The sequence below is a fragment of the Bos taurus genome, chromosome 4, assembly GCF_002263795.3.
Source record: "Bos taurus isolate L1 Dominette 01449 registration number 42190680 breed Hereford chromosome 4, ARS-UCD2.0, whole genome shotgun sequence".
In the NCBI taxonomy this organism is placed as follows: domain Eukaryota; kingdom Metazoa; phylum Chordata; class Mammalia; order Artiodactyla; family Bovidae; genus Bos; species Bos taurus.
The window spans coordinates 9,940,535-9,960,363 of NC_037331.1; the positions used below are offsets into that span (position 1 = coordinate 9,940,535).

General features: G+C 43.9%; 1 protein-coding gene and 1 long non-coding RNA gene across 7 annotated transcripts in view; one reads left to right on the plus strand and one right to left on the minus strand.

Moving 5' to 3' along the window:
• CDK6 (cyclin dependent kinase 6) overlaps positions 1 to 19,829 on the minus strand; it is a 260,451-nt gene that overhangs the window by 11,011 nt on the left and 229,611 nt on the right. For 5 of the 6 annotated variants that reach the window (XM_005205136.5, XM_005205138.5, XM_005205137.5 and 2 more), the window contains 2 exon segments: positions 10,480 to 10,530; positions 5,409 to 5,544 (listed from right to left, as the gene is read on the minus strand). In XM_005205136.5, coding sequence (XP_005205193.1) covers positions 5,409 to 5,544; positions 10,480 to 10,530 — 187 coding nt within the window. 6 annotated transcript variants of the gene reach the window in all.
• LOC132345168 (uncharacterized) lies at positions 4,921 to 18,638 on the plus strand. Its single transcript, XR_009494325.1, has 2 exons — positions 4,921 to 6,384; positions 18,509 to 18,638. It is a non-coding gene; the product is annotated as an uncharacterized lncRNA (long non-coding RNA).

Here is a 19,829-nt window from a genome sequence, read left to right on the forward strand (position 1 = left end):
GGGAAGCCCTTATTACAGTATACATATAACCTAAGTTAGGGAAGTGATTTTTCTGATGCTAGCAAACTTGGTGCCATAGTCAGTCTTCACCCTGACTTTTCACTCTGCTCAAGTTTTATCCATGAGCGGGAAATGGAAAGGGGTTGCCTTGTTCAGGTGTAAGGCTAATTACTGAACACAGGGCCAGTGGAGGGGGCAACACGTAAGGGCTGAACCTAGACCCTGATTATCCCGATCCACTAGCAAGTCATGTACCCCACCCTAGGGCTGTGCTTTCCTTCTAATTCATGTCAAGGTGCCATAGGGGCTAGCAGTGGCCGTGCAGGGAGACCATTACATTCAATTCAAGTCACTAAACCCTATTTCAGGCTGCTGACCAAGTGCAGGTAGAAGGTGAAAGGAGGAAAGCAGCTATCTGTCTTCCTAAGCTGCTAGTACACAATCAATTAGTTATTAACATTCCTCTAATTTCAGTTCCATTTGCACTCCAACGCCAGGCAATCCTGTTCTTCAGATCCTCCTCCTCTCCTTCTAGCAACTCCTCCAGCATGCCCAGCAGGTGGTCAGCACTAACTAGCGATGAGTAACACCCCACCTGTCCACACCACCGCCCCAGGAGCTCCCAGGAGCAGAGAAGCTATGCCAGCTCCTCCATCCTTGTGGCAGTGTCCGCTGAAGTGGGCTGGGGTCTGAAATGCCTCTGAATTTCAGTCTTCCACGTCAGTGGTCCTCAACCTTTTTGGCACCAGGGACTGGTTTCGTGGAAGACAGTTTTTCCATGGACGGGGGTGGGGTGGGATGGTTTGGGGACAATTCAAGGGAATTACATTTATGGTGCACTTTATTTTTAATCTTGGAGAAGGAAATGGCAATCCACTCCAGCACTCTTGCCTGGAAAATCCCATGGATGGAGGAGCCTGATAGGCTACAGTCCATGGGGTCACAAAGAGTTGGACATGACTGAGTGACTTCAGTTTCACTTTATTTTTAATCTAATGCTACCATTGACCTGACAGCAGGTACTGGTCCGTGGCCCAGAGGCTGGGGACCCCTGCTGTATGTAATCTAGCTTTAACATCATCACAATTATGTAGACCTCTTCCATTTAATCTGAGCCCTTGAGTCTTTCACAGTCCTGATTGGATTAGCGACTCCTAAAACTCTGCTGAATACAACTGACCTAGAAAAGTACAAACAGAAAATTCTACACTTAACGTCAAGCGAATTTTTGGGTCCCCCAAAATCTTATTTATCCTGAGCTCCCTACCAGTCCATGGATGCCAACCTGTCTTCTGAAAATTAGGTCCAAACAACAAGCAGAGGAAGGAGCTTGTTCTACTGTCTCTAATAGCAATAAACATCTTGAGAAAAGCTTTACAAGGGCTGAATTCTCAAAGGACAGGAAAGCAGGGGCAAAATTCTTGAGCCGGAGTTCTCTCTTCCCAGAGTCCAAGAAGGAGAAAATTACGTAGTGGCACTAGAAAAGGAAGTTGCTAGTTTAATTCCCAGGACATAGGAAAGAAGGAAAAAAAAAGTTGTGGAAATATGTCCAAGATAGAGACATCCCTAGAGGATCATCTGGGAGGAAGCCCTGTTCCCACACGACACTGATGGCTTAGAGCTGGGAGCGTGGCAGAGAGGAGAAATCCTTAGCCTACAGCGGGGCCTGTGTGTGAGAATCTCAAGCTGGAGGTTGTAACACACTTTGTCCTACAGAAATATTGTTAGAAAAAGTGCTTGAGTCTTGTTATTGCTCTACTTCAACAGAGCAACTGGCTATTTTGAGAATTAATTTCAAACTCTTGCGTAATAGTGTTGTTTCTGCAAAAAAACATAATTTGCTTGCCAAATAATTGACTTAAAACGAGCTTTTGGAATTGCTACTTGACTACTACAGTGGATCTGGATCATTTTCCAACACAAATTTCCTTTCTTTCCTTCTCTGCCTCCATTGGGGGAGTGTTTGTTCTATTAAAGTTGGCCTTGGCCGTGTAATTTTCATCAGTGAATGGAACACGGACAGAAATAGCAGGGTACCTTTGCCAAGCCTACCTAGGCCGTTAGGGGCATTGTATGTTTCTGCTTGCCCTTCTGGGAGGACCCACCTTCCTCCTATGATGAGAAAAACACGCCCCAGGGAGCCAAAGTCCCTTTGGTCTGGGTCCCAGAATGCGACACGTGGGGAAGACCAGCACTTGACCCACTGGCTGAAGAAGAGTTGTTTCAGATGATTCACAGAGCTGTCTCTGCCAGTGTGCAGACCCACGAGCAAGAGACAAAGGCTGACTGCTGATTGCTAGTGAGATATTTATTTTGGTTGTTTGTTACGCAGCAGAAGCAGACGAATACAAGTATCAAAAGAAAAAAAAAAAAAAAAGTACTACCTCAGGCTCTGAAAGCAGTTAGATAGCAAGAACTCCAAAACTTCTTTTCTACAAGAGCATCATGTCTGGAGGACGTACCCAGCCTCCAAAGTTAATCACGATGAACGGGACAAAACTTGTAAAGATATATAGGTTTGGGTTGCTAAAAATAATTCTCCCCCTGAACTGTCTTGTTACTGCAGACTACTTTCCTTATAGATTTACATAAGAGTATTTACAAATGTTGATGTATATATCCATACACATATGACTGAAGCATTGTATAAAGTCGACTTCTTTTCAGATAGAAATGGAAAAGCGTTAAACTTTAACATGTTAATTGTCAACAATTTTCCTTTCCCTTGCCCTCCTCAGTAAAACATTTTCAATAGAGGAACAGTACTCTGAGGGTGGCAGGGGCCTCTCTCGTACTGAATGGGCTGCTTTCTCAGCTTTACAGTTCTGGCTCTGTCCCTCTAAGATGAAACGGTGAGGGCTTTTAGATAGTTCTGAGGTTTAAGGTATTGGACTGTCCTTTCCCTGAATATCTGTGCATATTATGCTTCACGCTTAACCCTCAACTGGTCACGATGTTACTGGCTCTGCTTTTTAAATTTTTAAAAATCTATTGCTGGCTGTGCTGGGTCTTTGCTGCCGCACGCGGGCGTTCTCCAGCTGCAGTGCACAGGCTTCTCATTGCGGTGACCTCTCCTGTTGTGCAGCATGGGCCCTAAGGCATGCAGGCTTCCGTAGTCGTGGCACACGGGCTTAGTTGCTCTGTGGCTTGAGGGATCTTTCCAGACTAGGGATCGAACCTGCGTCCCCCTGAATTGATGGCCGGATTCTTAACCACTGGACCACCAGGGGAGTCTGAGCTCTGCTTTTTATTCCTCTCCTCTGCTCTTCTAATCTCTGCTGCCACTCCTTATCTACCGACTTCCTTCTCTCTTTGGTAGGTTTCTTTGCTCCTTTTTCATCTCCTGCTACTTCTTCAGATTAGCACGTGTAGTCTGACTTTGAAAGCCACCACCGCTATCAGGGGACCTTGAATGAACACACGGGATTGTCTGTTATCTTTAAATTTTAAGTTCTTCTTGGTGATTCCTACTGATGTTGGGGCCAGGAAATCTTTGGGGCTGTCTTTGGATGTTCCAGTAGCTGAAACAGTGGGTTACTTTAAAGTTGTTCATCATTGTGACTCTCTACCCAGAACCCTCTACTAAGAGAAACATTTCATTCAAAGTTCCTGCTGAAAAGGAAAGCCTATGGTGGCTGTATTTTATATCAGGTAGTCCTCACCCTCTCCCAGCATAGCTGATTGGGCTAGGAGTGCAGCTTGGCCTTAGGTACCAACCCATACCATGGTTTGGCAGCAAAAGGGTGAGGTGTGCCAGCCAGATTCCTCTCTGTAAGAATCCGATGGAGGAAACAGAGGCAGGAAAATTGCTCGCAGAGGGACTGGAGAGGAAAGGATCCGTGAATTAGTGAGTTCTGGTAGTCAAGGGACCAGCTGATGTTCAGGGGAACAGACAGCAGGACTGAAAAGAAGCAACGAGGTGGAGTGAAGGGCAGGGAAAAGCAGAATTGGTAAGAGAAGGCGATGCACAGAACAGTGACATACTCTGGATGGCTCTCCATCTGCAGCCACCAGAAGCGATCCATCAAATCTCCTTTTCTTAAGGTAATGCAAATACATGCTTGGTTGCATTCTGGGTTAAAGAACGATTCCCCAAACAATAATTACGTAAGATTAGAATCACACCCCCCCTCCCCACCAAATGAGCTGTGAAATGTAAGAGAAATCAAGGAAGAAATTTCCTCGATAGCATGTAAACCACTGGGTATGTATGCGGTATACAGTGAGCCCTTGTCTAGGTGAATGTTCTCTCTAATTAACCTATCTCAAAGGATGCGGGCCAGGTCCTCAGTGAGTGTCTTACAAACAGCAGGGAGGGAATAGGGCAGTGGAGGGAACTTTTGCCTAACCATCAAATGAGCCACCATGAGGTGAAGATGGAGTTAGGGCTTTCACTGGGAAAAATCCATGGTTCTGCAAACGGGCCAGTCAATGGCTGTGTCCATAGAGAGCTGAAGCATAACATTTCTCCTCGGACTTATAGACTCTTAGGTCTGTATCTAAAATTTGTAATACGCTGACAGAATGGGAGCACTGGCTCCTCTGAGTCTAGGAGCACTTTCTTGGCTAGATATCAAAGGTTGTTCATTTGGCTGGTAAAGAATACACTCATTACTACTCATTGGGTTCCAGACAGCAGGAGTAGTCCAGGGGGTACATTGCCCTGGTCTCCAAGTACAGGGAATTATGTACAAAGCCAAGTACATGAGTTTGAGTCTCAAACAGGGCATAGACCTTTGTTTTTGGTGAGGTATTTTATATGGCAGGGCACGTTCAATACTTCTTAAATAAATCAGTAACTGGAAGGAGTCTTGCTATTTGGTTCCTTTGGAAAAACATCTTCCTAAAGATGTGCCTGTTTTAAGAAAAGACACATTTAGAATGCCAAACAAGCTGCTTAAAGTAGCAGGAAAGTGTAAACAAGGAAACATAATATTTACTTCTACTGAAGCATATGTTTAGATGAATCCAGAGGATTCTAAGGCTGCATTCAAAAGAACATTAAAAAATGGCAGAATGAAAGGGTGTGAATCAGACTCTTTCCCTTTCTATAGGACCTGAAGACACTGCAGAATCCAAAGTCACTAGCTGCCATGCGGGTGGAAATGAAAGCTACAGAGAGATTTCAGCTCTGTCCTGTGAGGCTGCGGCATGTGAGGCTGAACTGATGCTGTGGCCAGCGCCCAGTGCGGACATAGGACTTCTCAATAGCAGTAACAATTCATTGCGTATCAATGCAATATCAACGTGTATCAATATCAATGCATTACCCATTATCATCAAAAGAGGGAAGTAACGTCATTAATCTAAAATGGGTAGGCAATGCATCACCAGCACACTAAAAATATTAGCTGACGAGTTCTATTCATGAGCGCAGAGAAGACCAGCTCTGCATCGTGTGAACTTACCAGAAGCAGGTCTTTGCCTTGTTCATCAATGTCTGTTACAAACTTCTCAATTGGTTGAGGGGATTTTGAGTGAAAAGCCAGCCTGGGTAGGGCAACATCTCTAGGCCAGTCCTCTTCTCCCGGGAGTCCAATTACGCTACAAAAGAACCACAGGTGAATGGAAGCATGAGCTACTGTGCTGAAGCGATTTTTCTACCAATTCCAGAAGGAGGTGAAGCCTAAGGGAGGGGCCCGGGGAACACAGAGCCCAGGAGTCCCCCACTTGTGTGACCGGCAGGGCTCTTCTCTGTGCTAGTGCAGTATGGTGACCCTGGGGGGAGGGCAATCTCACAGGAGAATTATAAAGGCCACTGGGGAGAGAGAGACGCAATCACTCTGGCAGCAGCTGTGAGATGTAAGAGATCACGCAGAAATGGAAACTTACCAATAAGCCCTGAAACACTGCCGGACCAGGATCTAAATACTCAAAGGAGACCCGCATGGACGCATCATGTTTTCCCTTATGCCCCAGACGGCTTTTTGTGTCCTGATCAAACACTCCTGTGTTGACACACTTTTAGGATGCTCATCTAACATGATGTGTTGACACGTAAACCTGGTTGCATTTTGGGTTAAAGAATGAGTCCCCAAACAGAAATTACATAGATTAGAGTCAGACCTCCCAAATGAGGCTAAAAGGTATGTTAGTTCTGTGTAACACAAACACTATTTTATCATTTAATATCAAATTTAACTTATTTATTACATATTACATATTTACATATTACAAATTTAACTTATTTACATATTTTATAGAATTACTTTTTGGTATTGCAAAGTGAGCAAACAATCCATTGTTTAAAAACCCTGTTATCTTCTGTCTCCTCTGAGACTCATCCTAGGATCAGAGATGCAGAGAAAGAACTGAGCAATGTAAAAGCAGCACAAGCTTTGGAAACAGGCAGAACTGGGTTCACATCCTGAACTTGCCTTATCGGTAGGTAAGAACAAATTATTTAACTTCTGTGAGTCTCAGTGAGTCTTTATTTATATGACAAGGGTAATAATCTGTGGTGTTAAGGATCAGCAATGATTTCTGTAAAATGCACAGCACAGTGCCTGGCCCACAGGATCTGTCAACATCAATATCAATGTACTGCGTATCAATGCATATCAATATCAATGCACTACCCATTAGTATCATAAGAGGGAAATAACATTATTAATCTAAAATGTGCAGGCAATGCGTCACCAACACACTGAAAATACCAACTGATGAGTTCTATGGGTGTGTGACTTAAGGTTCTTCAGAACTATTAGTAGGTCTGTGGCCTTATACAACTTATACATTATATAGATGTTCCTTACAACTTATATACAGGTAGTAAGTAGGGTTGAACAAGGAAATTCAGGGGAAGCAAGAACTTATATCTCATATAGACTCTGATTAATTCTGAACCCTGGTTGGTGCAGTGGTAAAGAATCTGCCTGCCAATGGCAGGAGACGCAAGAGATGCAATTCAATCCCTGGGTTGGGAAGATCCCCTGGAGAAAGAAATGGCAACCTGCTCCAGTATTCTTCCCTGGGAAATCTCATGGACAGAGGAGCCTGGTGGGCTATAGTCCACGGGGTCACAAAGAGTCGGATACAACTTAGCGACTAAACAACAACCACAAGAAAAATTAGAATTTAGTGGACAGAATATATGGCTATTGAAATACTGAGCAAACTTTCTGACTACAGTTAGAAATGGCGCTGCCCTGCATTATAGTCTTCTTGGCCAGTACTTGCTGGGCCTGAGAGGCCGGGGTGGTGGTGTGGTTGGGGAGTTCTCCTGAATGGGTCTCCAGGATGTAGGAACAGGTAGTGGTAAATTCCACAAGATTTCTGCAGGACTTTGTTCCCCTTCTCTTACCTTGACAGAGCCCAGGCCACAGGTCTCGCCTGGGAAGAGCAGACGCCTGCCACAGGGTGCCTGGTGAAAGTCACTGTTACCCCACCCGTGTCAGACATGCAGGGAGAGCCAGGTTACTGAGGCAGAGAGAGAGACTCACACAGTTACTGAAACAGATGAAGGGAAATGACAACTTGAGCAACAAACAAATTTAATAGCAAGATCCAGAATAAGAATAAAAAGAAGACAGCGAGAACGTTACCATTAATTATTTTTAAAAAATGTGTGTGTGTTTGGATAGAATGGGACAGGCAGAGGAAGAACAGAAGAATGTTTACTAAATGACTTTAAAACATTGCCTTTCTTTCATTTTTGGCTTTTTGGCCATTTTTATATCAATATTTTTGTGTACTGTTACCAGTTACCTAGAAATCAATTCTAACAACTCTTAGTACAAATTGAAAATCTTTTTTTATGTGCAGTTTTGAATATATTTATGTCGAGTTAAATCTGGCAATGTTGGCAGCTGAATGCCAAAAGTTCTCAGAAAAACAGTGTCCCTACATGTATATAAATAACTTTTAAAAGTGTTTTAAAATCTACCACCTCCTGAGACATATAGTTTAGATATATTATTATTTTCATTATATAGGCGGGGAAACTTAAGATGGGGAATAAAATGAATGGTTAAAGCCACACAGAGAAGAGTTCAGCCCAGAGGCTGGATAGAACTTACTCCAAATTCAGTATTTTATTTCCATTTTACTATGACTCTGCTCTTAAAAATGCTCTAGAATGTCACAGATTAAAAGCACTCAGTTTCACTTTCAAAGTACTTGCTGTCCTTTGAAAGTATAAATCTTCCTAAACACAGAAAGGTTTTCCCCCTTAAGAGAATGTGAATATGGCTTCCCTTTCAAATATATTCACTTTAATATCTATTATGAACTTTTATGGTCCATACATGAGTGTTGTGAAATTCTAAGAGGTCCATTCAAAAGGGCTTTCAGTATTTGGATCAAGCTGAATATAAGGCTTAAAAGTTGACATTTGTATTGGAAAGACTGACAGAGCAGGTTGTAACCTGCAAAAGTGAAAGTCACTCAGTTGGTCCCAACTCCTTGCGACCCCATGGACTATACAGCCCATGGAACTCTCCAGGCCAGAATACTGGAGTGAGGAGCCTTTCCCTTCTCCAGGGGATCTTTCCAACCCAGGGATCAAACCCAGGTCTCCCTCATTGCAGGTGGATCCTTTACCGGCTGAGCCACCAGGCAAGCCCACAAAACCTATAAATGGCATGAACGGCTGGGACAGAAATGACTTTTCAAGTGCTTCCAAGGGCCGCTAGGGTGCAGCACTGCCCTTTCTCTACGCCAAAGTGAAGAAAGCCTTCGGAGGAAACTGAACAGCATGACCCGACACAAGGCCAGAAGTCAAGAAGGAAAACCTAAAGGCACAAAACGTATCGCGCGTCACGGCTTCTTTTCTGCGGACAACCTAGATCTCAGGCCCTGGCCAGAAGTGGAACTGGCTTCCCTTGGAAGCAAGTCAAGTGTGTTTGTCAGAGGTTCCTTCTGGTCCATCTCATGGGCTTCAAGCACTCGGGGCACCAGCAGTAAGAAGGGCGCTGGAGGCAGGCAGAACACCCAAATGGGGTCAGCTAGGAAAAGCAGGTGAAGGACTTCGGTGTCTGGCAAGCTGGCTTCAGTCAAGAGTGTTCTTGCTTTTAACAAGAGGGTCACGGGTAGGCCTGACTCTCACGGTTCCCTCTTCACGATCACATGCACACAAAACATACTCAACAGGGACAGGCAAGAACAGATGGGAGTTCATCCCTGAATGACCGGAGAAGCGGACATCCAGAAGCAGAGTCACGTGCAAGTTTGGTCCTGAGCTGGTCCCTCCGACCCAGTGGACAGTAGCAGCGGCAGGAGCAGTCACTGTGGCACCTGTCCTAGACCTGGGAAGCCCCCAGACAGTAAAAGGTGCACATGTGTTTTTCAGGCCTGAAAGCCACTGGGTCTGACACTCAGCAGTGATGTTGGCGCTCACAGAAGCCTGCTGCAGCTGCTTCTAGTCGCCAAAAGAACAAACTCAGGTTCCCGTTTTATCCCAACTGTCTTCAGCAGCTATGCATGAGAAGACAATGTTAAAATATAATGTTTTTCTTTAGGGGGACTTTTCATCAGTTTTACAGCCTGAATATCATAATAATCATGGGGATTCCTATCAAATGGTACAGACCAATGTACCATTTTTGGCTCTAGAACTCCCATTTCTTTTCTTGCCACTCCAATCCTGATGGAGCTTGGCAAAGGATGCCCTATTGCATGCTCTGTGAGAAGAAAAGCCTCTTCTTCACATTCTGGACACACAGAAGCATCCACAGCCTCACATGCACAAACACGCAAACACTTCACGCACTCTGAAAATCTTCAAGGAGCTACGTCACAGACGACTGGAACCAAGGAATTCGAGCACAAGGAAGGACCTCTAAGTCACTTCTCAGGCGAAGAACAAAAAGATGAAGCAACTAATGATGAATTACAGGAAGAGCTGGCATTCTTACAAGCGCTTATTATGTGACACGGGGCACCAGGTGAGTCCTCTACACAGTGTTCGGAGTGACCTTCTCAAGGCTGCATAGCTCTTTAGCCACAGACAGAGGGATGGAACCTAGGATTCTCATTTCCTTTTTCAGTGTTCCAAAGAGAAGTCAATTGAGTAGCAGACCATCCTTTGCCCAGGAACACAAAACCAAACAATGCAAAGCCAACCTGGCTGATTACAGGATGTTCAACGGGGACATGAAGCCCAGTGAATAAGGATGGGTTACCAGGCCACTGAGCACCCCGCCCTCTGATGGTGGAAGCATCTGAAAAGACCCCAAGCAGACAACACAACAGAACTAAAGAACGGGAGCTCAGCCAAGCAAAGGGGAGCTGCCAAAGGAGCCACACGAGCAACACACAGGCTTCCAGGGCAGAGCAGTCAGGCCACACGTCGTGACGGGCTCTGCACGAAACGGCACGTCTACCACATCCCCACTCACCACACAAATAGTAACACTGTCTGCAGCAGCAGCTTGGGGTAGGAGAGACAAGAGATAAACGTGTTATATGAACGTCAGAGGAAGGTCAACGTAAATGTTCTAATGCTACAGACACGGATGTAAAATCACAGGTACTACTTACTCCAAGATTTTTCCTAGTTGGTCGACATCTGAACTTCCACGAAAAAGCGGCCTGAAAGAAAGACACACATTAAACAAGGAAATTTCTCCAGTTACATTTCAGTCCAGTTTGTCCTGATGATTATTTAACAGAAATCAACATATTCTTTGGGTGGGGAATAAGTAACCTTTCGTAAATGAAGGTTTTTCTTGCATTCTCCTTACGGTAAGGATTGCTCCGGAATATCCGGTGGTGCCTCACTCCCATGCTGGGTATCCTTTTCTCTTTTTAATTTTTTACTTGTTTATTTTTAGTTTTGGTTGTGCTGGGTCTTTGTTAATGCGTGTGGGCTTTCTCTAGCTGCGGTGAGCAAGGGCCGCTCTCTAGTTGCGGTGCTCAGGCTTCTCTTGTTGCGGAGCACGGGCTCTAGGCTGAGGGGGCTTCAGTACTTGCAGCACGTGGGCTCCGCAGCTGCAGTGCACAGGCTTAGCTGCTCTGTGGCATGTGGGAGCTTCCCGGACTAGGGATTGAATGCATATCCCCTGGCTTGGCAGGTGGATTCTTAACCACTGGGCCACCAGGGAAGCCCATCCTGAGTATCCTAGTCTTAGTCACTGTAACAACACTGCCACCATCATATACAGGCCCTGGCTTCAAAGTCCTGTCTAACTTTGGGATCGGATGGAACCCATCACTATCTTAGTCTCAAAGCAGAGGTATGTGGAATTCTTTGAAATTATTTGGGTCAGATCCTTCTCAGAGCACCCTTCCTTTTTCTGTAACTGAAGTATGCTGCTGTTGGTGCTGCTAAGTCGCTTCAGTCGTGTCCGACTCTGTGTGACCCCATAGGCGGTAGCCCACCAGGCTCCCCTGTCCCTGGGATTCTCCAGGCAAGAACACTGGAGTGGGTTGCCATTTCCTTCTCCAGTGCATGAAAGTGAAAAGTGAAAGTGAAGTCGCTCAGTCGTATCCGACTATTCGAGACCCCATGGACTGCAGCCTACCAGGTTCCTCCATCCATGGGATTTTCCAGGCAAGAGTACTGGAGTGGGGTGCCATTGCCTTCTCCGAACTGAAGTATAGTTGATTTATAATATTAGTTTCAAGCATACAGCAAAATTTTCCAACTCTCTCTCTCTCTATATATATACATGTATGAACGTATATATGTGTGCATGTGTGCATGCTCAGTCGCTTCAGTCATGCCTGACCTTCTGTGACCCCAAGGACTGTAGCCCTCCAGGCTCCTCTGTCCATAGGATTCTCCAGGTAAAAATACTGGAGTGGGTTGCCATTTCCTTCTCCAGGGGATCTTCCCAACCCACGGATTGAACCCGGGTCTCCTGCATTGCAGGCAGATTCTTTTTTTAAATTTCATTTATTTAATTGGAGGATAACTTCTTGACAACATTGTGGTGTTTTTGCCATACACCGATATGAATCACACTTGGGTGCACATGTGTCCCCCCATCCTGAACCCCTCTCCCACTTCCCTTCCCTACTCCATCCCTCTGGGTTGTCCCAGAGCACCGGCTTTGAGTGCCCTGCTTCATGGATCAAACTTGCACTGGTCATCTATTTCACATATGGTAATATACACGTTTCAATGCTATTCTCTCAAATCATCCCACCCTTGCCTTCTCCCACAGAGTCCAAAAGTCTGTTCTTTACATCTGTGTCTCTTTTGCTGTCTTGCATATAGGATCGATGTTACTGTTTTCCTAAATTCCATATATATGCATTAATATACTGTATTGGTGTTTCTTTTTCTGACTTACTTCACTCAGTTTAATAGGCTCCAGTTTCATCCACCTCATTAGAATTGACTCAAATACGTTCTTTTTTATAGCTGAGTGATATTCCATTGTGTATATGTACCACAACATCCTTATCCATTTGTCTGCCGATGGACATCTAGGTTGCTTCCACGTCCTAGCTATTGTAAACAGTGTGCAGGTGGGTTCTTTCTCGCTGAGCAACTGGGGAAGCTCATATAAAAATATATAAACATATTTTAAAATTATTTTCCATTATAGGTTATTACAAGACATTGACTATAGTTCCCTGTGGTATACAGTAGGTCCACATCTCTTTTATGTATAGTCGCTTGTATCTGCTAAACGCATATTCCTGATGTATCCCTTCCTCCTCACTTTTCCCTTTGGTAACTGTAAGTTAGTTTTCTGGTGGAGCGCCTTTCCTTAATATCACTCTGCTATCACAGTACTTCTTCATGGGTCTCTCTCCTTCCACTTGTCTGGAATGCTGCAGTGAGCTACCTATGGGGCTGTTTTTTCTGATCATACCACATCCCTTTCTCCCAGTTTTATGACAGCTAACTATGACAAGTTCAAAATCCTAACTCTGGGCTTCAGAGGCAATCGTGAACACGCAAGCCTTATTATCTACACCGAGCATTTAACTGACAACTTACCTGGGGACAAGTGAACTCACTTGGGGACATTTCTGGCACTTTCTTAAGCAGAGAGCAGGGAGTTTTCTAGGTTTGTCCCCTAACCTTTGACCTAGCGCTTTACCTGAACCGGTGTCCAGTTAATACATATCTTATTTTACATATCCCATGGTACACACATAAAAGTTCCCTAACTCCTGATTCAATGAACGACACCAAAAGGTATTTTTCAACAGCCATGTGTTTTTAAAAATACGTGCTGCCTATTATCAGAGATCTTTTAAAAATATTACATATCAATTATAAGGCCTTAAACTGGACCTCTTAAATATTTTTACAGACAATAAATTAACTTGCTATATAAGCTATATATGGAGACCCCTGCAAACTCACTGCAGTTTAGTAGCTAGAAGACACCTTAAAATTCCTCAACCATCTTTTCCATCCAGGCCATTTTTCTTGAAAATCATTCTTTTCATTTGTTTTATTTTTAGCCACACCACAACTTGCGGGATCTTAATTCCCAGACCAGGGATCAAACCGGTGGCCCCTTCTGTGGACATGTGGAGTCCTAAACACTGGGCACTAGGGAATTCTCAAAAATGGTTATTTTCAAATGCAGTGGAAGATAATTTATTTGTGACGTCATGGGTTAGATAGTGTTCGCTCCCCTCCGACCCCCAATTCATGGTGAAGCTCAACCCCAGTGCCTCAGAATGAGACTGTATTTAGGTATAGTCTTTAAAGTGTCACTCAGTTGTGTCTGACTCTTTGTGACCCCATGGACAGTGGCCTGCCAAGCTCCTCTGTCCATGGAGCTTTCCAGGTAAGAATACTGCAGTAGGTTGCCATTCCTTCTCTAGGGGATCTTCCTGACCCAGGCATTGAACCCGGGTCTCCTGCACTGCAGGCGGATTCTTCACCATCTGAGCCACCAGGGAAGTCCAATTTAAAGTGATAGGTAAGTTCAAATGAGGTCACAAAGATGGGCTCCAATCCGGCCTGAGTGGAGTCCTTCTGAGATGAGGAATCCAGAGGCACACGTGCCCACAGAGAAGTGATAACATGAGCACACAGCAGAAGGTGAGCCAAGGAGAGCGCTCGCAGAGAAACCCAACTGTCTGACACCTTGATCCTGGGCTTTCAGCCTCCAGAACTGTCAGAAAACAAACTTCTGTCGTCGAAGCCATGCAAGTCTTCAGCATTTTGTTGCAGCAACCCTAGCGAACTAACACAGACACCACTAATGCAGCCAAATTAGTAAAGAATTTTGGAGTTGGCGGGATTCCCTGGTCGCCCAGTGATTGAGATGCCATGCTCCCAGGGCAGTCGGCCTGGGTTCGATCCCTAGTTAGGGAATTAGATCTCACACGACGCAACAAAGAGTTTGCTTCCCACAACTAAAAACTGCAACTAAGACCTGGCACTGCCAAATAAATAAACATTAAAGAAGTTATGGGTTGGGTTCTAAAAGACATCCAGAGAGGTCTTAAAAGATAGCAAGGTGAGAAGTGAAAGTTTCTGAAAAGCTCAATAATGGACTCTTAACAGCTATGATTTATACAGTACTGGTGTCGTATCTGACATAGTGCCACGGGCTGCCCTAACATCATCTCATTTAATTCTCACAAAAACTTTAGGAGCAAGACAGTATTACTATCATCCCTATTTTCTGATGAGGAAACTGAGGACTGGAGAAGTTTCATGACTTACCTAAGCACTTATAACAAATTGCAGACTTAAAATTTTAAACCAGGTCTGCTCTGCCCCAAAGCCCGGATGCTTCATTACTACGTTGTAATATTTTGATTTTGGTTACTTATGTTCTCTGCAATCACAGACAGTCACTTTAGCTGAGCCTCTGGGGTGAAGCAGCTCAGGGGCCCCTGACGAGCACTTTGTAGAGAACCTGATGTCTTGTAAGTGAGTGCCTATGAGTTTTTATAAAAGATTATTTGTTTGTTTATTAATGGCTGTTTTGGGTCTTCGCTGCTGCACATTGGCTTTCTCTACTTGCAGTGCTAGGGCTTCTCACTGTGGGGGCTTCTCTTGTGGAGCTCGGGCTCTAGGGCACGTGGACTCACGCAGTAGCTGGGGGCTTCTCACTGTGCGGGCTTCTCTTGTTGCGGAGCTTGGGCTCTAGGGCACGTGGACTCATGCAGTACTTGTGGCGTGAAGGTTTAGTTGCCCCTTGGCATGTGGAATCGTCCTGGACCAGGGATTGAACCCATGTCCCCTGCGTTGGCAGGTGGATTCTTAACCACTAGACTACCAGGGAAGTCTGTCTATGGGATTCTTACATTGCTTTGCAAGCGTCCAACTACCTTTAAATTCTTGCTCTACCTGAACAAGGAACAAAGCAATTCACCAGATCAAGGCTTTCTATCCTCTTCATAAAAACGTACTGATTGATGGCCCTTCTAGATCTTTAAATTCTTCCTATAGCCCAATCTTTTATAGCTGTTTAGCTCACACATCTTCGTGGATACATCATCTTTTAATTCTCTGGAAAGCACAGAACTCAAGTCACACAGAATCAACAGGTCTCTTTCTTTTCACACTCACCTATTTCCTTAATATTAAAAGTATAAATATATAAAGCTAAGTATGGCTGGCACTAGGTTTGGGAACAGGAACAAAAGTCCCCTCCTTGTTAAGCAAGTATCTGAGATGGCTGGAGAGGTGAGGGTGCCAGGTCAGCAAGCTCAGAGGCACCGGGAGCATCAGTCTAATCTGCTGAGCTGGTTAAGTTGCTATGTCAACAGGCCAAGCCCCTCACCCTTCATGAAAAAGACTGGTACCCACAAGCATGAGTGAGATTACTTGTGAGGATTATGGAGCAGTTTAAAATAAGTATGTTGGCATAGCTATTGGGAAACAAACAAAGCAGATTAACTTGAACGGATGTTTCCAGGCAAAGGCGTAAGAACGTCTGCTTCGTAGAGGTGGGTTCCGAGACCTCAGCCTGAAGCTCGGCTGTAACGGTAGTGGCTCTTGTCCTTACTGTTTTGGTTCTTAGCTCGCCTCTTGTTTTTGTCCCTTGGCAATATTCTAACTTTTTTTTTTTTTTTTTTTGCTGGTTCCACTATGTACTTGAGCTCGCTCTATCTTATCTTACATTTGCTACGTGTTTTAACAGAGGACTTTCAAGGCAGGTCGTCTACCATATTGTAAGAACTTGTAGTCTTATCTCTATTGGTTGGACTTGGCCCATGAAGTGAAAAGTGCCCTGCATTGTTGCGTTAGGACTGGCTCATCACTTTGGCTTCCTTTAATGAGGGTAGCAAGCAGAAGGGCTGGATCATAACCAATCTTCTGTGAGTACTCAGAAAAACAGGCTAAACAGGGCATACTAGAAACTCAGGGGCTACAAAACGGTGTAGAACTCAAATTGCCCTTGCCATCTTAGGAAGTCTTGGTGTGCGATTCGGAGGTCTATTAACTTGTCTTTGCAGCAGATGTGGGTTGGCTTGAGTTATACGGAGCAACTGACTCTGACTGCTGGCAATTTAGCTTCTATAAATCGGATCTATGGATCTTCATATGCAAAGAAATAGTCACAAGACAAGAGAAGGGGCATTAGGCCTAACTGGAACTGGTACTCTCAGCTGGCCAAGAGGTTGGTCATGTGATCAAATTCTTAAAATCAACTATTCAGTTTTTGGCTGAAAATTTGGAATAGTCTGTATGAGCTGGTTTTATGATAAAGGATGCTACGTACATCAGGATCATGGAGAAGGACAATGGGTTTAGAGGAGAGATGAAACTTTTCATCATGATGAACTCCTGGCTGTGCTACGGTGGCGTATGGAGATGTGAGAATAAGATCTCCCTAAGGACTTTCCCTGGTGTTTCCCTGGTGGCTCAGATGGTAAAGAATCCGTCTGCAATGCAGGAGACCCAGGTTCAATCCTTGGGTCGAGAAGATCCCCTGGAGAAGGGAATGGCAACACACTCCAGTATTCCTGCCTGGATAAACCCATGGACAGAGAAGCCTGGTGGGCTTCAGTTCATGGGTTCTCAAGGAGTCAGATGTGACTGAGTGACTAACAAGGACCTTATTCTATCTTTAAATACGGCTCTTTGGTAAGTGTTAGCCGTATTCAGTATGCATGCACCACGAACTGAAGAAACATACAGGACTGATATTTTCATAGAGATTATTTTGAATATTTCTTCCTCCTTCAGATTAGCTGAGATAAATAGGCTTCAATTCATATAATTTATGGCATATTTTAGGTGGACAAATATGAACATAATCTTTGATCATAATCTTTGGTTTAGTGATTACTGCCTTGAACAGTTGCTAACACACACACATGTATGAGTCAGACTGGTTGGTTCTTTATTACCATAAACTAGAGTTAAGTGGGAAGGAAGCAAAGGGTTGAAGGAGCAAGACAGGGGAGAATAAAAGACACAGGAAGACTGGAAGACTGAGACTAAGATAGAGGTGGGCAGATAGAGACAACCTGAGGAGGGCCACAGGAATTTTAAACGCTGCTTCTTCCCACTGCCTCTTGTGGAAATCCCAGGGTGTACTTATGGAGGCTCCCCTTGAAGAATGAAAATGGAAAAGGAACGCTCTCTTATATTCATGAGACAGAGCCTCATCAAAGATGAAATCATACGGGGACTTCCCTGGTGGCCCAGTGGCTAAGGCTCCACTCTCCCAATGCAGGGGACTGGGCTTGATCCCTGCTTAGGGAACTAGATCCCATATGCCACAACTAAGAGTTCGAATGTTACAACTTAAGACCCAGCACAGCTATATAAGTAAATTAGATAAATAGTTTTTTTTTAAGATAGTCATACATTAAAAAAAAATCACTGTGGGAGCAGGGAGAGACCCACAAAGCTATCCTATTTTGTCCGATTTTGGACATAAGACTCTCAGGTGACATATGAATTATTTTGGACTAATTACTTAAAAACATAGTTATCAACAGAGATATTCTGTTGAAGGTAGGAAATCTGAAGCCTGTCTTTATATTTTAAAAAAGAATTCCCATTTACATATTTTGGGGTGGGAGGTTAATTAATGAAATAGAAAGATTATTATTACCAAAAAAGTCCAAAAATAAAGAGTGCAGTTGCTTTACTGGATTAACATGTTAAAAAATCCTTTTATTATACAGAACATTACTTAAGGTAACTTTTACGCTTTTTACTATATAAAAACCTACAGTTCCTTTTAATGGCTGAGTAATATTCCATTGTATATATGTACCACCTCTTCTTTATCCATTTCTATGTCGATGGACAGTTAGGTTGCTTCTGTGTCTTGGCTAATGTAAAGAGTGCTCCTGTGAACACTGGGGTACATGTATGTTTTTGAAGTAGGGTTTGCTTTGGGTATCTGACCAGTAGTGGGATTGCTAGTCATAATACTTTTCAGTAGTTTAACCAAGTGGTTGGGGAACAGTGGAAATGTTATTTAAGGACCTTTGTTCAATCTAAGTTTTATGAATCCATTTCCAATTTTATGCCTACATCCCTTTTCTCTTCCTCTCGTTTATGAGCCTCCTTTTTCTCCAAAAGATTTTCTCCACAGTCTTTGGAACTTTTACGGTCTATTGCATAAACTCTCCTTCTGTTTCTCATGCCCCTGAGCCTCCTTCTATTTTGAATTCCCAGATAAACTTCCAGAAGGACTTTGCCCATGCTACCGTTTGAAGCCAACTTATTTGACAAGACACGTAATATCTGGAGGAAAACATCTGAAACTGAACATGGCTATGTTTTTATAAAAGAGGATTTTACATGATTTCTGAGTATTTGAATATCTTTCTTCATCATTATACTTGATAATAGTTAATGCTGATAAAATAAATTCTATGTAAGGCATACATTTTCATTTATACATATACATTTTTTTCTCTTTTTCCCAACCAAAGGGAGATTACTACAAAATACAATGGCAAATTGCATTTATTTCAAACCATAGCAGTCATTTTCCTTTCCATAAAATCACCGTTGTGCCAAAATAAATGTAGACCTTGGGTTTTTTTTTTAAACCAAGGATTTCTCTAAGGCTTTCTTAAATTTGTGAGAGGTTAAGCCTTAACATGGGCTTCCAAGTGGTGCTAGTGGTAAAGAACCTGCCTGCCAGTGCAGGAGACCTAAGAGATGAGAGTTTGATCCCTGAGTCAGGAAGAGCCCCTTGAGGAGGACATGGTAATCCATTCCAGGTTCTTGCCTGGAGAATCCCCATGGACAGAGGAAGCTGGTGGGCTATAGCCCATGGGGTCACAAAGTTGGACACGACTCAGCATGCACACATGCAAGCCTTAATACTCCCCCCAGCCCTTTACCATGTTGATTTCTCAGAATATATGCTGACTGGAGAAAGGGCATAGACTTTGGCGATAGACTGTTTTGGGTGTGAACCCCTACTCAGCCACTTCTCCCTGTAAGGCCTTAGCAAAGTCATTGAGCCTCTTTAAACCTTGATTGCTTCATCTGTAAAAATGTCCAGCTTATAGTAGACCCATAATGAAGAGTGGCTAAATACGCAGCTTTCTCAGACTTACTCACAGATGATAAGGTAAAATATTTAGCATGATGTGTAAGAAAGGAAGAGGAAGTCTGTCAGTGTGGTGGTTGCCCAAGTCAAACCTAACAGTCCTTCCTCTGGAGTCACTATATATTCTCTGCATCTGTAATGGGGCTTCCAGGTGGTACTAGTGGTAAAGAACCTGCCTCCCAGTGCAGAAGACGCAAGAGACACGGGTTGGATCTCTGGGTCGAGAAGGTCCCCTGGAGAAGGAAATGGCAGCCCACTCCAGTATTCTTGCCTGGAGAATCCCATGAACAGAGGAGCCTGGCGGGCTACAGTCCCTGGGGTCAAAAAGAGTCGGACACGACTGAAGCGACTTAGCAGGCACATCTGTTAAAACGCTGAACACTTTTATCATCAAGAAAATAAAAAGCGAATGTCAAATTTTCCTAGTGCAGA